This window comes from Centruroides sculpturatus, unplaced genomic scaffold (assembly GCF_000671375.1).
Source record: "Centruroides sculpturatus isolate CEXI.00-Female unplaced genomic scaffold, Cexi_2.0 scaffold208, whole genome shotgun sequence".
Classification (NCBI taxonomy): Eukaryota; Metazoa; Arthropoda; class Arachnida; order Scorpiones; family Buthidae; genus Centruroides; species Centruroides sculpturatus.
In genome coordinates this window covers 675,054-696,908 of record NW_019385210.1, presented here as the reverse complement: position 1 = coordinate 696,908, position 21,855 = coordinate 675,054, and the positions used below count along the sequence as shown (strand labels likewise).

General features: G+C 29.5%; 2 protein-coding genes across 9 annotated transcripts in view; one reads left to right on the top strand and one right to left on the bottom strand.

Annotated features, from left to right (window-relative positions):
* The window catches only part of LOC111636156 (lysine-specific demethylase 3B-like), a 172,779-nt gene that overhangs the window by 87,581 nt on the left and 63,343 nt on the right, over positions 1–21,855 (bottom strand). The window contains exon 1 of one of the 8 annotated variants that reach the window (XM_023381343.1): positions 12,870–13,172. The exons of 6 other annotated variants lie outside the window; for them this stretch is intronic. In XM_023381343.1, coding sequence (XP_023237111.1) covers positions 12,870–13,025 — 156 coding nt within the window. In that variant the 5' untranslated portion in view covers positions 13,026–13,172. Of the gene's footprint in view, positions 1–12,720; positions 13,173–21,855 lie in introns of those variants that run through there. One more of the 8 variants, XM_023381344.1, reaches the window with a different exon arrangement.
* LOC111636158 (receptor expression-enhancing protein 1-like) overlaps positions 13,329–21,855 on the top strand; it is a 69,844-nt gene continuing 61,317 nt past the window's right edge. The window contains exon 1 of the mRNA XM_023381351.1: positions 13,329–13,503. Coding sequence (XP_023237119.1) covers positions 13,472–13,503 — 32 coding nt within the window. The 5' untranslated portion in view covers positions 13,329–13,471. The remainder of the gene's footprint in view (positions 13,504–21,855) is intronic.

Here is a 21,855-nt window from a genome sequence, read left to right as displayed (position 1 = left end):
TCTGACAGAATCTTGGAAAAAAATTGCGAATTATCTCGAGTTAATTTATAGTAACGCTTTGTTGTATCTTTTACAATTCCAATTTCCTCTAAATGCAGTTTTGGAAACCAAGAATTTCTATGCTAAAACCCGATTTTAGTGATGATATGATGAAGCATCGAAGTGGGAATTCCTCTCTGGCAGAGTGCAGAAGAGCTTCTAGGCCTACGAATTCCTAACTTTATAACAGAATGGGTGAGAGTAGCTAAATTTATTCCGAAAGAGAGGATGTAGGTCGAGCGGAACCGGGAAGTATGCCGGAACCAGCGCCACAGGTGGAGAATCAGCGAAGTATAGCGGCACGCAAGAATTACAAAAGGGGAAGAGTGACTCATTGGTTCACGTGATCGTACGTGACCGTCATTCTCAAATGCGTCTTACGTGAATCCGCCCCGATGCCTATGACGTCACGCTAATTGATCGCAAATCATCGGAATGGAAACCGTTTCGGTTACCATAAGATATTAACAAAAAAAAAGGAGGGGGGAAGAAAACGAAGGAAGTTTGATTCGTTGGCGCAGAAATTCCCCAACGAGCGTTATTTATACCGGTGATATTTAAGTCGAGAAGACAGTAAAAAAAATGAAGCTAGGCACAGGAGGCTTCTCTAGGATGGAGCTAGACAGCGTGATCGATTTTTTGCCATCCAGACTAGCAGACACTCTCTAGCAAAATCGAAGTGAAATATTGATGAAATGTCTTACGCAAGCCCTAAACTGACTTCCCTTTCTTTTTTTAATGAATGAAAATTGGAAATGATTCTAACCTTCCTTTTACAATCATTTGAATCTGATCAGATTATAATTTTTGATTTTTCATATAAACATAAACCGTGCAAAACACGAAAACAAAAAAAGATGACCCGAATAAGAATTAAAAGTTTCTTCAAATTTATGAGAAGTCTGAAAAAATTAACTTAAAAATAATGAAATTCCAAAAGTTTCGTGTAGTTCGTTTATTTTGCATAATATAAAACGATTTTAGTGAAAACAATAACAAAATGTAATCTACTTCTCTACAATTCTTCCTATATTTATCTTCCTCAAATAAATGGCTGACTATCTTATGAGAAATATAACCTAATCCTATATGGTCGAATCTAATGCTTTCTATTTATATAACCGTATTTCCTTTCATACCAACAAAATCTTATGCTTTATATCCTTTTACGTTGTATGATAGCTATTATTATCATCATTACTGCACTGTCTTCTTTATATTCTTATACAGTACAGGATTCTAATATTTAGGCCTATAGTATATATCTAAATTCATTCTTACATTAGAATATATATTCGTACGTGTAATTTCTCCGCATACTTTCAACATTACATTTAATTTCCATGTATAGACTCTAGTTCTCGTTCATTGATTATAGAGAAACATCAACTGTCTGGGGAGTTCAAATTATAAATGTTGACAGCTTGACAGAAATGTTGACAAGAAGACAGAATTTCGGATCATTGTCCTGCCTCCGAGAGATAACGTATATAAGTAAAATATATATATATACACACATCTAAAAAAAGGTAGTCTGACTACTTTAAGTTGTTTTATAGAAGAGTCGAAACGAGTGAGGCCACCTTCCTCGAATGGCCCCATGCCCTCTTAAAGTCGTGTCCTTTTTCTATGGGTATAACGATCTAAAATGTTACTATCTCCTATTTAAATTTCCGCATTGTAATGGCTGCAAAAGTGTGCATACAGATTTTGTAATTGGCAACACTACGGCGTACAGTTTCGTGACCAATATGCCCGATCTCGTTATCTAAACTCCTCTAATATTAATCAAAAGTTTGTTTATCACGAAAGGGATAGTATTTACCTCAAAGTTCTTCCGCTAACGAGTTGTTAAAGTATTGTCAAATGACCTTGTCGGAAGTTGCTGATTCATTAGCGAGGTGTTGTATTACTTTCCATTCTTCACTCAAAGAAAATCTATCAAAAAGAAGGCCTTTTATTGAAGATACCGCTACTTTCTCTTTAATTTTCATTGTTATAATTTATCTTTAATGAATCGTAGCCAAGAAAATTTTTCTAAAACCAGAATCGATCAAATAACTCGAATTAAACGCGAAATTTAGCAATTTTATACTCTTCGAACGTTTTAATCAATAAAAATTACAATTTTTAACTACCATAATGATAATAATGTTTGGAAAGTAGGATAGAACGAGCTCGTTGACCTCTTAGATAAAAGTAAACAGCCTTAAATGAGATAAAAAAGATTCTACTAGATATTTCATTCAAGGCCTTCAAAAATTTAAAGTATCTTCCTGGTAATATCCATCATTTATGATGGATATTGATGATCGAAATCCATATTTGAATTTCTAACTTCACACAAACATGCCAACTCAACAAGCTACAAGCGAATATATTTTAGTAAAAACTTCCATTATAATTATCATCTGAAAGAGTAAATAATTTATCAAGTTTGAATCCCATAACCTATCGCGGATCAATTTCTTCTTAAATACAAAAATAATATTAATTTATGGCGTCTAATTGTCATCTCTTACAGGTTTATTACCGATGATAAAGATACCAAGCAAGTCTTTAAAACTGTTACGACTTACACTGACTATGAAAAGTATTCTCTGTTTTTCCTGTAGATCCTAATCCTAGATAAAGAAAATGGGTCATTAATTTAAATTTTGAAACCCGAATATTATAAAAAAAAATTATATATGAGCATACATTGGAGTAGGTCGAATGACGAAACTCGGTACGAATTTTAGCGCCTATTTTGTCATTATCTTGACGCTTTTTTTTATGTTGAAGCTGAGCCAAAATAAAAATGATTGATCATCTTACAATAAAGAATTTTCATAATACTATCCTTACAAATGCCTTATCTCTTTAATAATATGGGTCACTTAAATATTCTAATAGAAAAACCTCAATTTTCATCAAGATCAAGGTATCTCGCTTGTTTTTAAAGACCTTCAACGCAAGGCCGATTACAAAGAAAGTGTCACGATTTCAAACCACGATTTTGGCAAAGTTATTCTCTATTCTAATCCTTTATTTTCTAGAAAATAATTCGGTAAAGTTAAAATCAACTCTGCGTTGTATTATTACTTACATATAAATTTGTATAATTTATATATTTAGCATTTGCCCGTTCCCTTTTCCTATGAAATGTTTTCCAGGCCTATTCTTTATCTAAATTCTCTAACAATACAGCGTATACACGTAATGTTTTAGAATAACACAACGTAAAATCTACGCAACATTCAATTATTAAGAAGTCTGTTTAATTAAAACTTTGTTAAATTTGTAATGTCTACCGCTACTAATAAACAACTCTTGCACTAGCAGATATTGATCGACATGAAAAAATTTTTTTTTAAAGTTCGGTAATGAATTTGAAATATTTTCGATAAGTTTTGGTAATTTCTTAACTATTTTACACTAATAAATTAAAATAAATGTTAAATTAAACATTACGCGACGTATTTCGTGTTGTTTGTCAGCACAATTCTTGTTTTTAGAAATTTTCCAACGTTAAATCGCATCGTATTTACGACGAATTATCATCAACCAAATAGCGAAAAACAAGTCGAATCCGTTTCGAGCTTGCCAAAAAATTTTTTCTTGGAACGGCGGATTAAACTAGGTAATTCGCGGAAAATTTCCAAATAATTTTCGCTCATTTATCTCGCAATTATCACATATTTCACATATTCAACTTAGAGGATTTAATGCATTTATAAGCTATATATTAATGAAAAAAAGTCAAGATGTTGCTTGCCTTTTTTTTATATTTCAAGGCCAAAAGATGTAAGTGGCGATAACGGCTTTTGACGTTTTAAAAAAACAACTTTATTACACAGAGAGGAAGTTCTAAGTTTGGTTGGCGCTTCAGTTTACATTCTCGACACAAACAAATCTAACTAAACTTGGTTTGTATCCGAAAACATAACATTGCTTTCGCCTTTCTCGAAATACTCGAGTGTAAGGCATACATACTTATAGACAGTTAAAAAAAAAAAAGGTAATAAAATCTCAAAAGGCAATTGGATCCGGTTCGTATTTGTGACATTGAAAAAAGAAAAAGCGTAACAACACAATAAAAGTAACCTGTCAAACTGAATTACTTGATGAGGGGCGGCGGGCTGTGACAAAGGACTGGATGCTGCAGGGAAACCCCAATGACCCGATAACCTTGCAACCAGGAAAACAGCCCACCGCTTTTCAAGGTCACCGTTCGGCTTAACCTATAATTTCCTTTTAAAAATGACTTTTTCTACGGTTTGCATTAATAGACGCCCGAAACTATAGCAATTCCGTCCGAAATTTACGAAATTATTTACAACTAGGAAGAAGAAAAGCTAATTTAATATCGTATTCTAACACTAGATGTCCTCAGGTGTCGCTAGTTAGTTAAGAATTTCACTAGTAGTGATACACGAGTGGCGAAACTCATCCGACTAAATACAGCAACAAGAATTTCGCTACACATAAACAACGCAAATAAGAAAATTTTACAAGTTCCATTTAAGTAATAAAGCATTGGCAAAATAGATTATTCGTTTTACGGCCTGCAAATGTACTTTAAATAGAGGAAGAAGGCGCCGGTAAACAAGTTATTACAATCATGGCTCCATCTAGGAACGGAATAGCGAACTAAAATTGGTAAGGATATATATATTTTTTTTCCTTTTGAGAAAATTTCCGATTACGAAAATACCAAGTTTAAGGTTTTAATTTGTAAGTCGCTTTCGTGTGGCGGTTACGAAATTTTAATTAAAATTGCCCGGATGAATAGGCCGGAAGGAAACAGTCACTTTTGGTCATTACGCCGTTCAGAAACTAGAAACACGTTCGCCGTCTTTACGACTTAACATAGCGGGCGTTCGGAATGCGAAAACATTTTCAATTTCGATTGCTGACGTCATGCCGCATAAGCATAGGATTTAGTTAGGCGCAAGTTTTAAGATACCTTCGGACGTTATTGTTTGCTGGTGATCGAAATGCTTTGTTTTATTATTACTATTTTTTTTTTTTTTTCACTCGGCTGAAAAGATCACCTCGAAAAGATTAGGCCGTTGAAATAAACGAGCGCAAGCATCCAAAGAAAATTTGCGTTATTTTCGCAAGATTCTCCACCCCCGACCGAACACGTGATCGCCGGATATGGCACGGGTCCAATTTCGTTTTTGTGTCCTCTTTCAGGTACAGTACAATACACACCGCCAACTAAAAACATCCTGCAAACTGGGAACATGTGATGATGTTGGCAGCGACTAATCCATTTAAAACAATCGAAATCGATGAATAAAGATGAACGTGTTTAAAACAAAAACAAGCACTAACTGTAACGAAAAATTCATTAACGAAAGAATTAAAAGCGACTTTTTTTTTTTCTTTTTTTTCCATTTTGTTTCGGTTATAAAAATATATTTTTCGTTTTCTATTTTTAATGGATGATAAAATTCATTCTAAAATTATACTACGAAAAAAAAAAACAATGAAAATAGTTGCTATTTAAACAATCTCTCCGCTCTATTTATCCAAGGAGTAATTGAAAATGAGAGTCCTTTAGATGGAGTAGGTCTTAGTAACCCATTATGGATAATGGCTAGTTATTATTATTATTATTATTTTATTTTTTCCTTTTTGACTTAAGAGAAATTCGGGCCTTTTTTGACATTAAGCAGATCCAAGACGGCCTTAAAGAGGGAGAAGTGAGATTGCCCCGGGATTCTCTTATCTAGGGGCAGTTCGATTATTATACGTCCACTTCACTTCTCCCGTGCTGAACCTCTTGGCCAGAGGCCCCATTTTATGTAAAAGAAACTACGCCTACTCTATTTTTAAGGTTTTGTGAATTGTTTTTTAAGTGTTTTCCCATCCTTATGTAATCGGAATACGTTCGACTAAATTGAGAGTAGAGGATTTTAAATCCCAGACTTACACTTTTCGATCGGACACCGGAGCGTTAAATTTCTTACATTAAGCGCCCGTTAAGAATAGAAAATAACAAGGAAATTTTTCATCCTCGTCTCTATCCTTCAGCCTAAGAGTTTAACTGTTAAACTAGTTTGAAAAGTATTGATAAAAAGAGAAGAAAAGAAGAAGAAGAAGAAGAAGAAGAAAAAAAAAAAAAAAGCAATATCTAACTTTATCGACATCTCCGGCAATCGGGTCAAGAGTTAGATATTTCTGTACCACCAAACCAGGTGTCGAGATAGGAGATTAGGGAATAAAGAATTCTTTCTTTTTAACCCATCCCGCCGCTATACGCTATATAAGCGAATGAGTAGAGCATGCCGGGATTGGACGGCATGCCATTTTCTGTTTGCAACCTTGTTGTCATGGTAACGTGGATATCAACAGGGGGCAGTGAACGAGGATATCGACCTGGTTGAGTGGGGAGATTGAGTGCGCGAGAGGGGGCAAAAAATTATGCAGTTCATATGCAATGTAATAAATTCTCTTTTATATTAAAAATTTTTTTAACTTCAGAATTTTTTAAAAAATTATAATATAATCGTTTCGCGCTATGTGTCGCACGGTTTGAATCATGCTTATTACGGATGTAGTGAAAAATCGACGAGTGATACAAAAACACGCAAATAATACGGAATAAATTGATGAATTCGAATCGAATGATGTGTAGAATTTTTTAATATTAAATAGACGAATGTATTCCTAAACGATCAGAAAGAAAAATCGAAAGATAATAATAAAGTTTCGAAAAGATGATGCGGTCAAATTAAAGTTTCGAAAGTTTCAAAATAATTATCAAACGTAACATTGATAAAAGCGATTTTAGCGATCAAACAAAAGTCATTTATATAGGACTTATCTAGCTATCTACATAAATTATAAACACGTTACCAGTTAGTTCGATATTAACGAGGTTACAATTGTCAAGCAACTTTTTCAATTGAATCCCGGAGCGGATACAGTCCAATGAATATCTGTAACGTGCGAATGCGAATACTCTAATCACAGTGAGGGTGGAGCGGGATCAGTAAGCATGCGCATAATTCTCCCCCCCTTTTTTTTAAATAGAATAAAATGGCGCGCAAAATTTTTATGCATTTATTTAGTAACAAAAAAAAAAGAACGTAACAATCGAGTAAGGTACGACTGCACTCGAGCAAAAACTATGCTTCACTCTACTAGTCTTTAATTATCTTCAGAGATATTTTGGAGGCAAATAGCGTATAGGGTCAACATTGATGACGTCACGGTTCCAATGAATAGCAACATACATAATATAAGCAGTCATTCATTCGATACGAGATGTTAAATAGGCTACTAAACGCGTGTTACAAATAACAAATGGCTTGTAGGGAAAAAACATTTTTATATTTATTCTTAGAACCGGGACGAAAACAATTGAAAATCTTAATAATAATATATTTATAAGATTTACAACGTGGGTTCAGTTAGTGTGAGATATAGCCTATTATTTTCCGTTGGTTAAATTATTGTCGTGTTTCGTTTATGTATGCTTTTTAAATGGAAATGAATGCACTTCCGCAGAATCTACGCACTATTGAAACGGTGCAAATATTTACGCGTAACTAAACTAGTTTCTATAGGAATCTTATAATTACCAGTTTTCAATAAGTTTTGTCCATTAGAAAATTAAATACATTTTCTTTCTATAAAAGCTGTCTTGTATTTTCTTTCTTAATTTTTGTTTTATATGAATGAATAAACTGTTTTTTCTTGTTTCATCTATTCACTGTTAAGATGTTAGAAGAGTTTACTTTATTCACTCTGGCATAAATATTTATGCATTAATAAAATAAACAGAGAAGGGGGGGAAAAACTAGTGTGCTATTAATTTCTACTGAATTTTCTCTCAATTCTGACAACTTTTTTCTACATTAATGATCAATTTTATATATTAAAACGGCTTTCGAAACGTAGCTAATATAAGGAATGCTTGTTATAATTCATATTATGCAACTTCCCATTGCGGTGTTGCATAAATTAAAAAAAGGAATGAACGTTAAATGCGATCATCTGTTTATCAATTACGTGTTTCTTTCGTATTACCACATTAAATAAATAAAAAAAATTAGCATAATTTTCTGACACATGAATCAACAACACGCAACGATGGAAAATCTCACGTATTTCGGATTAATTCTTATAATTTTTAAATTATTAAATTTATTATTCATTATTTTTTTTCTTTTTGTTTTGCATCGAAGTTATATCTTTTATAGATAGGGGTATAGTGGCTCCTTATCTGTTCAAAAAGGTATACCGGATGGTATAAAATGAAAGCTTCGGGCAAAGATGTGGGTAGCATGGACTACGTTTCTGCAATTTTTTTTAAGAAAAATGAATCATTAAGATAGTGTCGTTCATCCAGAAATCGTTCTAAAATGAATACGAACTGTTATAAATTACGATACGTTTTCTATTCGGAAAATATTCTATAAAACAGTGGAATATCTAATTATTTTAAAAAGCATTAGTCAAGGATGTAGTCTGATTTAAATTTAAAAATTTTAAAGAGGTTAAAATTATTTATCATTCTTTAGTAGTTTCGATTAATATAAATACGACCTTTATTAAGGCTTCGGAATTATCCATCAGCACAATCGTAAAAAAGTCATTTGTTTCGAGGTCGTGTATTGTCGTAATGGTTTTTTTTTCTTTTTTTAATTAACTTAGCTATGATGGTAAGATATTCCCTAACAGTAAACAGTAAATCGGTAGCAACAAATTTTACGTGATTCTGGTAAATATATCGGAAGATTACCCCCTTTAGCATAACTTAAATGTAAATTTATATTTTGAACACTAACACGTGCACGCTTTAGAAATTACCGCATATAAAATTAATAATTAAAGACCAAAACAGAATCTTCCGGAACGTGCCAAAAAGTAACTTACGGGTAGTTGATGCGATTAACTTTATTTATATACGTCAAATAAAGAAAAAAAAATTCGTAAAGCATACGATCACTACCTAAATATTCGGTCTATCTGATAATAGAAAGGGAAATTAAGTATGAACAACAAATCATTATCGAAAATGAAAATGAGAATTGTGCAGTTACTTTGGGGACAATGCGTTCCCGTATATAATTTCATTGCGTTTGGCTTATCGTATTATCCTTAATTATATCAAATACGCAAAGTGTTAAGAGAAAATGCATTCATTTTAGCATTGTAGTTAATGAAAACACTATCTGGTACATTAGGCTAGTAAGATTTGACACCATGTTTGTATATGTGAACTTTTATAGATCTCTGGAATAAAGCCAGTATCCTGTTTGCTGATAGCGGTTGTAGGTGGAAAGAGAATTAAGGGAATTGTCCTCTCGGCTCAAACGAGGGAATTCCAGTTCACGACAGCACTAAAATGTTACAGGATGCATCCGACTATTTTTGAATTAGTTACCATCTAAAATTTTAAATTTGAAAATACGAAAAAACACCGTTGTAAATCCCCTATTCCGAGAAGAGCTAAATTAACGCAATCGAATTCTCGTCCCTCGTCCCCCTTTCCGGGGTGAGGTTTATTGCATCTAGGTCTCGGTGGCAGTCCTCCCGCGCCTCTCCCCAAAGCGGGAGACTCGAAAACGTGAATTCTTCACTTATAACATAATTTAAGATGCTCTTATCGCCTTACGCCGGGATCTCGATAATTAGAAGAACCATATCGTCTTTCGACGGCGCTTCATAAATGTAAAAGTTTAAGAACGACTATAATTATAAACAACTAATTTAAAAATTTATACAGAATAACGTTGCTGTATCACGAATAGCAAGTACACTTCCAACAATCAAAACTTATAAACAATATCCATGATGTAAATTATTTATGGGAACAAAATATTGTTGGAAAACGGCAGAATGATATAAATATTTATACCAACTCTCAGGCCTACTGTATCTTCGTACGTGTTATAAGCTCTATATTTTAACTGGTTGATATACTCAAACACGCGATTTACTTATATTGAGGTGATTTACAACAACAAAAAAAAATAGCCAAGTGCAAAACAATAGATACATTATAAATCAATTTTTTCTTAGATGTCACTATTCTGCGGCTTGTTACGTGGTACGAAACGGACTTATAGGTATACGGAATCATTAAGTTATTTAATAAACTTTCAGATAGAGCAAAGATTACGCGTTTAAAAAATAATAAAGCGCGTTATTCGGACTGTTTATTGTTTTATAAATGCAACTACTCTCTGTAAAAAATTATAAGATTAAATTAGGATATTATTTTAATATTGAATACGCGCACATACATATTTTTAACGAGCTTTTCACATCGAAAGGTTTTAGAAACACATTGGAACCCAAGGGAAGTAATTTTTTATCACTTATTTTTATTTTTTATATATTTCGATAATGGCTAATTTCTTATATCATAATAGTCCTTTCAAAATGTGGAGCCATATGGATTTCGTAAAGATCAAAAGTAGAATGAACTGTTTAATGTGCGATTGAAACTATAAGATTTCTAAAATGTTTGTAGGAGTAATTTCTCTACTAAATACCTTATTTTCTTAATTAATGTTTTTTTGTTTTTTTAAAATATGAAAGCTAATTTTTCTATACTCTTTTTTTAATAATTTAAAACAAGATTTTTTACGGTTTCGAATCTTTATTATTATAAGAATAAATATGTCCCAGATTTATATTTATCGTTCATTAAAATCATTATGTTTATTTTGAATACTTTTTGAATATTAGCAGTTCTAGTTCAAACCTTTTCTGTTTCTACTTAAGAACTAATGATATTTCGAATAAAAGTTTTAAAATATTTTTTCTTTCCACTAGTGAATTTACTGAATATCGAAAAGAGGGGGAAAAATTTAGGAATGCAACATTTCTATCATGAGGCCTGGTGGGTGAGTTCTGAAAACTGTTTTTGTCGGGCATACGGCCAACTTGATAATCAAACCAAATTTTGATAAATATAAGGTTAATAATAGTAAAATCGAGCGATATCTATCCAGCGCCCTTCAATAATTTCTTTTAAAATTACATCACTATTGCCGAAAAAGTATTTAGACTATTTACATTCCTATAAATATAAACTACTGAAGCGGTCCATGGAATCTGAAAGGATATTAAAATGCTACATATAAGATATACATAGCAGATGCGATTTTCGATAGATTTGTTAAGTAAAAAAATGATTGTTGGATACACTATCTATCTTTTTCCATTCATAAACGTAGTGCACAATGCCGAGTTATAACTTGGAAGACCATACTGCTATCGCGTGGAGGCATGTAACAAAACCTGCAAGTTTTACTTAACTCTATAATGGTTCTATACGTAGCCTCTCTCCTTTTTATGATATAGGCCTATAAAATCGTGTTATCATCATTGATGCGAAATAGGCCTCTGCAGCAAGTTAAATAGTAATGATATTGTATTATATTTTTTTATTCTCTATGTATTAATTCTGCTATTCCAAAGCAAACTCGAGACAAAATATAAATAAACAAAATTATAAAATGTTTATAGATGTGTAGCAAATTTAAACATTTATTAATTTCGTGATGTTATGTTGAGATATCGTCGTGTTTAAAAATTTATATGAAAGTTTTTTTATTCTATTTTAATGGAAAATACGATTTAACTTTGTGTTTTTCCTTTTGAAACGATTACTAGTTTATTTATAAATTGCCATTTCTTAATACTCACAAATAAATAAAACGAAGATAAATTAGCAAAACGCAAAATACTAAAATACCAACTGATATTCCCATTTAAAAGATCAGTTAGTAGAAAACTCGATTTGTTATAGTAATTTCACGTTATCTTGGAGGATCTAGGACGTTGAGGAAGTAGACCTAATCAGCATTTGAGGCAGTACAGTTATTTTACTTTTTTTCCCTGATAAGCGCACATGTGCTTGTTTTTTTTTTATAAATTTGGTAATGCCCAACGCTGTAATCCTATTTTTGTTATAGAGAATAATAACCCTTGTCCTTAAAGACTTGTACAAATTTCGTTTGTTAACTTCTATATCGATATTCTCATCACAGGGAGAATGATAATGTCAGAGGACAACATCGCGTTTTAAAAAAGAACTCTTTCTTAACTCGATTCTGTTCTGACAAGTGTATAATTATAATTTAAAAGTAGAGAAATGAGTTCTCTGCACTCAAATCATTTAATATATCTAGGCCTTCTATTTTAAAATATAATTTATTTTATTTATCAAAAGTTCACTGTTTATAACTTATATTTTGGCAACAATTTTTACACGTGAAAGGGCGGCAATGTCGTTGCTGCACTTGTGTTAAAGTAAAAAAATTAATTCGCATTAATGAAATAGTTGATACAAAGTACGAGATTAGATTAAATTTATCGAATGAGTCAGCAGAGAAAGATATGGGCTACCTTACTTGACATGTAGTCATTTTGTTACATGTGACAGTGCGACAATGTTTTGGTATGCTACGCTAAAATGTCTAAAAACTCGCTTAAGAATATAGGGATACGATATTAGTGTATTGTTATTTCTATTTGTTTGCGGATACTTAAGTGTACGCGACACGTCGTGCGGGGGGCAAAACTAGGTACGAAAACAATAACAAAAATTGTACACAATAACACGCCCTCTTCGACTCGGTCAGCAAATTTACGAATTATGTCACATCTGTACATTATTGCCGAAATGGTTTAGCTTTTTTAAACTGTATATTTACGATATTTACGTACTGGGAGCGTACGCGAAGTGCCAAACACGGAAATCCACTCGGAGTGAGAACCCACGAGCACCAACCTTGGCAAATCTCTTAAAGTACGGGAGAGAGTTGGCATTTCTTTAAAACAGACTGATGTTTGTCTTTTTTTCGAGCATTACTTACGGATAAATCCGGGTGTTTTGGATCCTTATGCGATGCAGCACGTACAATTCCAGCTCGCCATTCCCACTCGGTTATCTTGGTGACTTTAAGCTTAGCCGTACCGCTAACGGATAGAAATCTTTTGCCTACGATCTCTTCCCTATGCTTTAATGCCATGGCACACACACTGACAATCAAGTATCCATGATTCTTTTAAGAGTAAAGCGACGGAGTCGAAATACGGGGTGGGAAAAAACACAAAACCACGTCTTCCCCGCACGCGTAAGAATAAACTATGATATAGTAGAGTTGAAAGGTCGCCTCTTAACACTTTTAAGTCTGCGCGACCTTTTCCAACACAAACTTTCGGAGAAAAAGTAGTCCAACTTCCATAACGGGAGAGTCGTACATAAAGAAACCAATAAACGTTCGCTTCTTCTAATCTAACCAATGGACGCACGGTTAGCGGCTACACGTCATTAAACGTTGTGTGACGTATAGTTACATCACTAGTGAAGATGGCGGTTGTGTCAGCTGTGCGATTACAGTAGAAACAATCGGTTTGAAATGTCAGTGGATTTATGCTTTTTTCGTAATTCATTTCAAAAATACGATAATTAGAAATGGTATCTGCGGTTATTTCTAGACTCGGAATGTAAGTAAAAACCCTAACTGTCTTCCAAACAACTACGTAACGCTATTTAGGCCTAAGTCTATAGCTGTTCTTTGTCTTATTCTTTTTATCAACTTAGTTCGAATTTAATCTTTTAAAATTATGAATTTTAATGATGATATCTTCTCAGTTTTAAAGTATATACGTTAATCAGAATCCAAACGAGTTCGATTTCTAAATAATCGAATTGAACAATATATTATTAAGCCTAACTGTAATTTAAAAATTCAAAATACGTCGTCAGAAATTGATTCATTTTTCAAATTTTTACATCTGTTACTATCATTATCGCTCATTATAAAATTCCTAAATAAATGTGTGTGTTTTTCTCGATTATTAGTTCGTGTGAATAATTAAATGACTCATTCAACAGACATCTGGAATAAATTAAATGTTATTCTTGTAAAACGGGTCATTTTCTTAAAAGAAATGTTTTATAAGATTCACCATGTTTTAAAAATATGTTTCATTTCACGTACCGGTACATTTAAATCTCGTAGATGGCATTTTAAAGCTTTTTTTTCAGTGATAGTACAGTACATTTATACAGTATATGTACTGTACAGTACATAATCCAATATCATAAACATATAAATGATTTGAAGGTTATTTTATCATTATTAAATATATATATATATTTTGAAAATTCTATTAATTAATATTTTTTTATTAACTGAATATTACAGTAATATATTTGGAGAAGCAATAAATATTATGTAAGTAGAAATGAGGTACAGGAATGTAAATACAGTATATATACTTTTAATTTTATTTAATCAGAAGTTAGCTTTTAAAAATTACTTTGAATGCATCTGTATAAAAAAAAATATCAAAATTATGTAAAATGTAGAGGTAATTACTCAGTTAATCAAATTTTGTCTTGTTAACATATTAAGTGTAAAATTTAATGGATATAGATAATTTACTTCATTTAAATATATTTATCAAGAGTTTTAAAAAATATTTTTATACTAAAAAATTTTACACTACATAATATTGAATTTTTACAATACAATTATTGAATTTTTCTTCTGAAAATTTACTACATTGGTCATTTTACTGAAGTTCTATCAATTTGTTGATCAAATTTGATTATTGTATTATTAATAGAGTATCAAATATTTAATTATAATATAGTCTTTAGAATTTTTGAAAACATGTTTTATAAAACATAATTACAATAAATATTCATCAATGTTTATACTGTACCATTTTTATTATGTCAATCAAATACTATACCAAATGTTTTTCAATATAGGAAACATATTTATATATTTCATCTATTGAAAAATATTTGATATTGTTTCACTGATGTAGTAAAAGTTGTATAATATGTAATGAATGAATATTAATTGTCATAAGTATAATTAGGAGCGTTAGACTAATAATACTACAATATCATTATTAATGTCAAATTAAAACATTTAAATACTGTACTTTGTGAGATGTATGTGTGATACTGTATTTTAGTTTGCCTATTAAAATATATGATTTATTTTCTCTTTTTATTTTATATAAATAAACTCTAAAAATGTGAATCAAAGTAGTTTATGTAATTCTATATTATCAAATTATTTACTACTGATCTTTGTTGTTTAATAATTAAGATTACAATTATTGTTTTTCACTAAAATATATGCATATTGACAGCTTTAAATCCAAATCCATTTTAAATATGTTAATATTTATTAAGAAATATTTTTACTTTATTCAAATTAAACTTTCCTTTCAAAAAATATATTACAAATTGTTTAATTAATGTATGAAACTGATGTGTTAGAAAAAAGCCAAAATATTCTAAATTAAAAAACTTTTGCTTTCTTAAGATTGAAATTAAATAAAGTTCAAAAAATTACATTTTTGAACTTTATTTAATTTTGAAGTTAAATTACATTTCAAATATTATTTCATTCATTAATATTAAATAAGCTTCTAACTTATACAAAACTGTTATACATATATGAAATTCAAAATATTATATTCTAATTATTATTCTGTAATTATCCTAAGTACTTGGGATGTGATTTAAGTATAAAATTTTGTATTAGCAATTTTAAATAATAAACGACTTTAAAGTAGTATGTTTAAACATTAAAAAAAAATAGTGCAGATTTCACATATAAAAAATTGACAGATGCTATTATTGCTGCTTTTAATTTTATGGATTTTGTTATTGCTATTTTATTTGAAATATTTATTGAAATTTGCAATAAATCTGTTTTATAATATTAATAATGTTATTAAATTGTTCAATTATTAATATATTTGAAACTTTTAATAATTGACAAATATAAAAATAGGAAAAAATTATTTAAGACATAACATTGCTAAATATTAAAAAAAGTTCATGAACTATCTGAATGGTAACTTGTTCATATGCAAATTCAAAATAAAATTTATTTGTATTTGATAATTTTTAAAACTTAGCACTTTATCATTAATTCAATTTTGGGATTTAATATTTAATTTTGATATAAAATAATATATTGTATATTTGTGAACTTGAAAATCAGAAGCAAAGATCTTTTATCCACATTCACAATTCAGGATAAAGAATCGAAGTCAGAAGTTAATCAATTAATATTCATTTTACTTTAAGTATGTGAGTGCTTATTTGTTAACTTCTAACTTGAATCTTGATTCTGGATTCTGAATAGTGATGTTTATTAATCTATAAGTACAGTAATCTTCCATTATACTATGAATGAATGAATAATAATCAACTGAATTTTTTGCATTACATTTAATTCAATCTCACATATAACATTCTTATATTTTATATTACAGTAGAGCGGCGATTATCCGAAAGAATTCCAGTCGGCAAATTTAAATTCTCGCCAGTGCTGTGGCGCTGCAATCTTTGGCTATGTCTTGGGCTACTCAAATATTTTACGTTTTTGATACTAAATTAACTTCTAAAGTATAATTTTTTTATTGTTTTTATATTTTTCAATATATTTATTTTGTTTGTACAAAATAAAAAAATAATTTTTAACAATACAATAGTCTTCGTTAGGCTTAACATTGACGAAAATTCAACGCGAAGCGACACGCAATGGAGAAAAATTTCAACACGGGATAGGTTAATATATTTTTTCGTACATAATCGGTTATCCGAAATATCGGTTTCCCCAACCAACCCCAGTCCCCAATTGATTCGGATAATCGACGCTCTACTGTATTATACTACATTATATGGTACTATTAACTTTTTATTATAAATATTAAAGTATTAATTACATTTAGATAATTAAAAAAAACTTGGCAAAGTTACTTTGAGTGGATTTTAAATTAAACTACAGTATTTTGCTATTAAATCAGATAAAGTAAAACCATATCAAAGTATTAAGATATAAATCTTAATAATTTGGATTGTTAAAATAATTCAGTTAAAAAAATTTTTTGTTTTTAAAATAAACAAAACTTTTTTAGATAATAGATTTAATAAGTAGTAAAAAAGACTATAATAATAATGCTGTTTTTTCATATCTGACAATATTCTGATTACAGTATCAAAATTCTGAATATTTCATTAAAAATATATAAAATTTTTTAAATTTATATTTTCATGATATGTGTAACATATTTAATAAAGATATTATACAAAACTTAATTAATACAGAAACTGGTTTCTGATAAAAAGCTTCTGTTTTTATTTATTTCATGATTCAATAACCTTCAGAAATAAAAATGATATCACTGATCTTATAGAAGTTATCTAATCTGTTTAAAGAACAGTTCACTTGTAATATAACACTAATGGCAAAATATTTTCTCCTGTTGCTATTGACCAATGCATATCTTGCATAACAAGAATTAAAAAAACAAAACAAAAATTCAAATTTATCCTATCAAATCTTTTGAATAAATTTTATGAACATTTAAACTTTTTTCCTTTTAAAGTTCATTACATAGTGTCATCTATTTTTCAATAACAACAATAACTAATATGATATTAATTATTAGCATTTATCTTTTTTAAATTAATATGCTACTAACAGAATTTTTAAAATATAATTTATGCTTTCTTTTTATAGAAAAACTAAATTTCTGTTATCACACTATTAAATTGTGAATGGGATTTATGTTCTAGATCTAAAATTCTACAAATTGTCAGACAAAACAAGAAAAAAAAATGAAAATGGATTGAAAGAAATTCAATAGGATAGTTCCTCATTTATCTTTTAAGAAGAATTTTAAAAATAACATCCAAATCTAGTAGATTTTATTTTTTTCTACATGTTCTTAGGTAGTTTCAAAACTATTTTTTTCAAAAAAAAATGGAAATAATTTTTCAAAAAATAGATAAATATTAATTTTAAAAAATTACATTTATTAAATTTATCTACCATATTTCTGCAATGCTTGTATATGTGAAAATCACTTGTTTTCTTGTGTTTGAAACATGTCATAAGAGCATATCTTGCATATAAGAGTCTACTCTTGTGTGCAAGCTTATTTTATCTTATAAGAATGCGGCACTGCTATGTCAATGTAAATTAAATCTAACTGTACTGATACAGTACAGATTCAGTGATATCTGTAGTAATCATAATTAAAAATAAAAAAATGCTTTGAATACTATAAACTTTTTTCTTAATAGTGAGTTTTTTAGGAACTTTGTGGAATATAGTGACAAGTTTGCCTCATCTATGAGTGCATGCTCTTATATGTGTGGAAATACATTAAGCTTAAAATAAAATTCATTAGGAGAAATAAATGTGAAAATGCAATATAAAACTATGACTATCTAGAAGTGATCTATAACAACAATATAGCAATCAATAATCAATGATTTACATTCATTAAAATATAAAAAAATTTGTTATTCACCACTCTCTGCTTATCCAACTTACTGACTTAGTCTGCATAGCCTTAGTCTAAGCTTCTGATGAAATGATGTATAGTATAAAATTATTATTATTATTGTTTTATAAATTTAACATGAAATTATTGTTTTGTTTTATACTATGTATGAAATGCATCATTAAATTCATTAATTCCTTTTATCAATTGTTGTAGCTTAAATTATATTAAAAAGAAAACATGTGATATTTTTATTGGGCTGCAATTTGAAAAAATTGTAGACCTATAAATTCCCACTGTCATTTGTCTGTTTTTCCTTAATCTGGAGAACAGAATTAGATAGATGAAAGAGGAGACCAGATATGGAAACTTTAGGGGCAGTAGGCCCCAATTAACTATATATGAACTGCCAATGCAAACCAGAAATCACATTATTTCAATTTAAAACTTTTCCTCTGAAAGCAGTTAATAGATGACTATCATGACTATGATTGCTAATGGAAAAGTATGATGTACAGTACAGTGGCAAGACATTACAGTACTAAGTTGAGGTGGAGAGCCTATATTTTAAATGAAATAAATTAAAAATTGCATCCCAACATTGTGATGGTGTCACAATGATAATATTGTATAATAATACTGTATAATATTCTCTAGAACAACGGTTCCCAACCTTTTTCGGGTGGCGACCCCCTTTTTATAAAAGCCAAGTGACCCGCGATCCCGATACAATTGAAAAAGGTATTTTAATAAGGTAATTAAAAAAACAATGAAATTAGTTTTTTAGTATAATTTTATTTTAAATTATGTTTAATAATTAATTTAATGAGATGGTTGAAATTGCATGTATTATTAACCAGCCTCAAAATTTGCGGGTGAGATTTTGTTAACGCCAACCTCATGTCATTCTCAACATTTAATTTATTCCTCTCAAAACTCTCAACACATGTTTCAACCAACTGTGACAGAATAGCATACCCAGATTACACTTATTTTAATTTTTTAAAAATATATGAAATTATTCAAACTTTAAGACACCATTAAAATAAATATTGCATTATAGTGAAAATTTTGTTTTAGTTTACTGCATAAGTTGGCGACCCCACAGAAAACCCGTCGCGACCCCCTTCTGGGTCGCAACCCATAGGTTGGGAACCCGTGCTCTAGAATATAAAATAAATTATACATTTATTCATGTTTATTATTATAATATATGACCTTATAATGAAATATGTAAGTGTTTTAAAAAAAATTTAATGAAAATGTTTGATAGTATTATAGTGCTTATTATCTATTTTAATATTAATTAGCAATGTGTAAAATTGTCATGATACTTTTTTTCTTGCTCTTGTGAAAAATAATATGCAATGTCTCTTATCTTTATTAAATAATACTATCATGATATTAACTGGCCAAAGTACTTGAATTCTAAATATAAAATTTTACTTAAAATATAATGTAATTATAAATTTATAAATATATTATTATTTTTAACATATGTATATTATTCACGTATTCAAAATATTTTAGAAATATTTGAAAATTAATAATTTAGTAAAAAAAATAAATAATTATTTATGTAGTAAAATTATAAAAATGCAATATAAAGATTTTTTTCTTTAATTGTCTACCTGAAAAATATTTTAGGTTTCTGCATAAAATGGTATTCCTTTCTCATCTTTTGAACTAGAATCATAATTGGTTTTTAGTAAAAATATTTCATTCATAATTTTAAATGCAAGAAATAAGTTTTTAGATAATTTGAATTAACTGTGATATGTTCAGAACTCCTATTCAATATTATATTTCAAAAATACATTGTAAAAAGTTTATTTGTTGCATATTCCTTATTACCTATTTCTTACTTCTCATAATGAAGTTGGTTAATAATTATGAAATATATTTGGCCTTTTATAGCATAGTTATACATTTATTAAATTCTTCCCTAGTGTGAAAATTAGCATTACTATGAGCGAAAATACACTAGTTACTTATTTTACATATATCATATATCCCATTGCTCTCAAACATCTTAAGATGTTTGAGAGCAATGGGGATAAGACCTAACTGATTCTCAGTTATCAATATAAGTGGGAGGGTGATATGGTTAGCAATATGCCATACCTATTTTTTATCCCCAGGATTATTTCCATTCGATAGATGCTTGAGTGACGAACTCCAAATAAATAAGATTCAAAAAAGATGATGATAATTTGATATTAACCAAGGTGCAGGTTTGCATCTTGCTTATCTTAGACATTTATCTGTTTAAAAAAAACAAAAACTTATTCATATTATAAAAATATCTAAAATTATATTTATAGAGAGTATAATATTGATTTGTAATTCTGTGATTTATAGCTCTTCTAATTTGCAATAAATATTACATTATAGTGAAAATTTTGTTTTAGTTTACTGCATAAGTTGGCGACCCCACAGAAAACCCGTCGCGACCCCCTTCTGGGTCGCAACCCATAGGTTGGGAACCCGTGCTCTAGAATATAAAATAAATTATACATTTATTCATGTTTATTATTATAATATATGACCTTATAATGAAATATGTAAGTGTTTTAAAAAAAATTTAATGAAAATGTTTGATAGTATTATAGTGCTTATTATCTATTTTAATATTAATTAGCAATGTGTAAAATTGTCATGATACTTTTTTTCTTGCTCTTGTGAAAAATAATATGCAATGTCTCTTATCTTTATTAAATAATACTATCATGATATTAACTGGCCAAAGTACNTTGATAATTTTTAAAACTTAGCACTTTATCATTAATTCAATTTTGGGATTTAATATTTAATTTTGATATAAAATAATATATTGTATATTTGTGAACTTGAAAATCAGAAGCAAAGATCTTTTATCCACATTCACAATTCAGGATAAAGAATCAAAGTCAGAAGTTAATCAATTAATATTCATTTTACTTTAAGTATGTGAGTGCTTATTTGTTAACTTCTAACTTGAATCTTGATTCTGGATTCTGAATAGTGATGTTTATTAATCTATAAGTACAGTAATCTTCCATTATACTATGAATGAATGAATAATAATCAACTGAATTTTTTGCATTACATTTAATTCAATCTCACATATAACATTCTTATATTTTATATTACAGTAGAGCGGCGATTATCCGAAAGAATTCCAGTCGGCAAATTTAAATTCTCGCCAGTGCTGTGGCGCTGCAATCTTTGGCTATGTCTTGGGCTACTCAAATATTTTACGTTTTTGATACTAAATTAACTTCTAAAGTATAATTTTTTTATTGTTTTTATATTTTTCAATATATTTATTTTGTTTGTACAAAATAAAAAAATAATTTTTAACAATACAATAGTCTTCGTTAGGCTTAACATTGACGAAAATTCAACGCGAAGCGACACGCAATGGAGAAAAATTTCAACACGGGATAGGTTAATATATTTTTTCGTACATAATCGGTTATCCGAAATATCGGTTTCCCCAACCAACCCCAGTCCCCAATTGATTCGGATAATCGACGCTCTACTGTA